This window comes from Centruroides sculpturatus, unplaced genomic scaffold (genome assembly GCF_000671375.1).
Source record: "Centruroides sculpturatus isolate CEXI.00-Female unplaced genomic scaffold, Cexi_2.0 scaffold6698, whole genome shotgun sequence".
Taxonomy (NCBI): domain Eukaryota; kingdom Metazoa; phylum Arthropoda; class Arachnida; order Scorpiones; family Buthidae; genus Centruroides; species Centruroides sculpturatus.
This window is the reverse complement of record NW_019390797.1, coordinates 1-2,634: the sequence shown is the minus strand read 5'-3', so window position 1 is coordinate 2,634 and position 2,634 is coordinate 1. Positions and strand designations below refer to the sequence as shown.

Below are 2,634 nucleotides of genomic sequence, written 5' to 3'. Positions count from 1 at the left end.
TCCAATTAAATATAGATATTATAAATGGTAATGACAAACAAGAATCTCCAAAGGAGAATATTGCTACTGAACCAAATTCTTCACCTAAAAAAAATCAAAATGTTGATGTTACAGAAGAACAGCTACAACAGAATAATGACAAAGCATCGCCACCTCAAGAAAATAATTCTACTAAAGTGAAAACAGTTATGAATGAAACAGCTGCAACATCAGAATCTTCTGCAGTACCATCTGCACCCCTTCCAGAAAATGAACCTTCAGCTGGAGATGAAACTACCAATAGTGTTAATGAAAGGGTAAATGTTGTTTATTTTATGGCTAACTAACACACCCAGCAGTGAGAAATAGTTAACAATCACCTTATTCTTACTCAGAAATGTTTATTTGTATTTCTCAGCAAAAATAAGGTGATTAAGTAAATTTATGTTTTATATTTTATCTGTAAACATCTTTATAAGCATTTGGGGTTAATCTGTATAAATTATAATTATATAATATTCCCATGTGTTATGAAGCAAATAAGGTGATATATATTCTCTACATATTTAACACAGAATCAAATGCTATGCAGTTGAATAATTTTTATTTTAAAATAAATTAGAAAAGCAAACATGGTGATAATTTACTTTATAGAATTCCATTAGTCCAGCAAAATTTACAGCAAAGAAATGTTTCCATACCTGAGGCAGACCTTGGTGAAGGCCAAAAATGTTCAGAATTTTCATTGAAGTTCTGTTACTGGATAAAAGGTTTTGTTTGTATTTAATGTCTTCCCCATTAAGACTTACAAAATTTGCACAGGAAGATATTTTCTATTTTTGTTTCTGCAAACCTTTTNTAGGATAAGGTGTGACTTTAAAGATCAAAATAAAGAAAATTAGATTTATTAATACAATTCTAATTTTATTTAGTTTAATCACAAATAAAATATCAAATGCATGTAAATGCACACATTGTCCCTCAAAAATTACTGGCATTTTAAACTTTAAGGAAGAATCTTGTAAAATCGACAACATAATTTGTTCATGTAAAACTGGACAATCAGGAACCTTTTTTGCCAATTCTTAACAGTTGAATCCACTGTCTGTCGATTACACTTATGAGTTTTTCTGATTTCCAAATAATCATCTGTTTTCACATGGGAATGGATTAAAACTAATATCAGGCTCCTGTGTGATTTTGGAATTTCAACTTTGAATTCAATTCAAAGGCTTTGCTTTTCCTATTGCTATTCATCTTTACTCCTGACAATACACAAGAACGATTTAAAGGACTCAGATAAAATACTTTTGTTTTTGAACACCATAGCATGATAAAAAATGCAAATACATTGTTTACAAAAATTATTCCAAAATACAAAGAATTCTTTACTCTCACATATACGACAACCTAGGTTTTTAAAGCAGTGAAAAAGGAATAAAAACCTCATCTTATATGTGAGTAACTATGGTAATTTAAAACTGAAACAATTCAAATGATAGTGATAACATTGTAAAAACATCTAAAGTATTATTTAAAAAAACAATCTAGAAATTTCTTATGAAATAGCTAGTGATTAATATATTTTTAAAGATAAAAATTTGGTAAATTATATTTTGTAGGAAACACCTGAAGCAGAGAATGAATGGACTGTGGTTAGTGATGGAGACATTGGAAACAATCATAAAACATCAATTCCAGAAGGGGCTCAAGCTGCAGCTATTGAAGGGACATCAAGTACATATCTAAAAGTTTCTCCTGAAGATTTACATCCAGGTTAATATTTACTGATATTTTACATATTCTTTTTCTTAAAAGTAATATCTATGTATAATTTTAATCATTTTGATTATAAAATTACATTATGATAAAATTTGAAATGTACAATACAGTGCATATGGTTATTTTAATTTTAAAAAATTATAGCAAATGGATTATTTTAAACTAGTTTATATTTACTTTTTATTTATTATAATATAGCCTAAAATTAATTCGTTTTTAAATTACTTTTAATTTTTTATATTCTACTTCTAGAAGTTCTTGAATTTACTTGTTTAGCATAATGTATTGTGAATCTAGTTTGTCATTTTACATTAAAAAAAATAGATAATTATTTTTAAAAATATTAAATAAATATAACAACACATACATTAAGCCTTAAAACTGAAAGAAGTAGTAAAATATTTCATTTAATTTAAATTAATGAGACAAAGTAAAGAATTTAACGGGTAATTTTTTTCAATATCTATAAACCATTGAGTATTCAAAACCTTAAAACTTATGTAATTACTTATGCATCTATTATTATTTTTTTAAGCAATAGATTTCACAAATCTTTTTCCTTTTGTTACAGATCCAAAAGTTGCTATTGCTCTCAGTCAAATGCTGAATATGGGATTTACTAATGAAGGAGGTTGGCTTGCCTGTCTTCTAGAATCAAAGAATGGTAACATCAGTGCTGTGCTGGACGCTCTGAATCCTTCAGTGAAGTAATTTTGTCATATTTAAAAACAAATTTAATATATTAAAACATTTACTGTTATAGTTAAAATTAATAGGAATTATTCATGTTAATAGACACAAAAAATATATTACTTGTAATTTTAAAAAGTAGTTTGCTGTTCAAATCAGTGGCAAAACTTGCATATATTCTTG

The 2,634-nt window shown here is 26.9% G+C and overlaps 1 protein-coding gene across 1 annotated transcript; it reads left to right on the top strand.

Moving 5' to 3' along the window:
- Window positions 1-6: 6 nt before the first annotated feature.
- On the top strand, window positions 7-2,627 carry LOC111617519 (sequestosome-1-like). The gene is made up of 3 exons (XM_023358799.1): window positions 7-296; window positions 1,602-1,755; window positions 2,333-2,627. Exons 1-3 carry the CDS (start codon window positions 189-191, stop codon window positions 2,470-2,472), a joined length of 402 nt encoding a protein of 133 aa, XP_023214567.1. The 5' UTR covers window positions 7-188; the 3' UTR covers window positions 2,473-2,627.
- The last annotated feature ends 7 nt before the right edge of the window (window positions 2,628-2,634 follow it).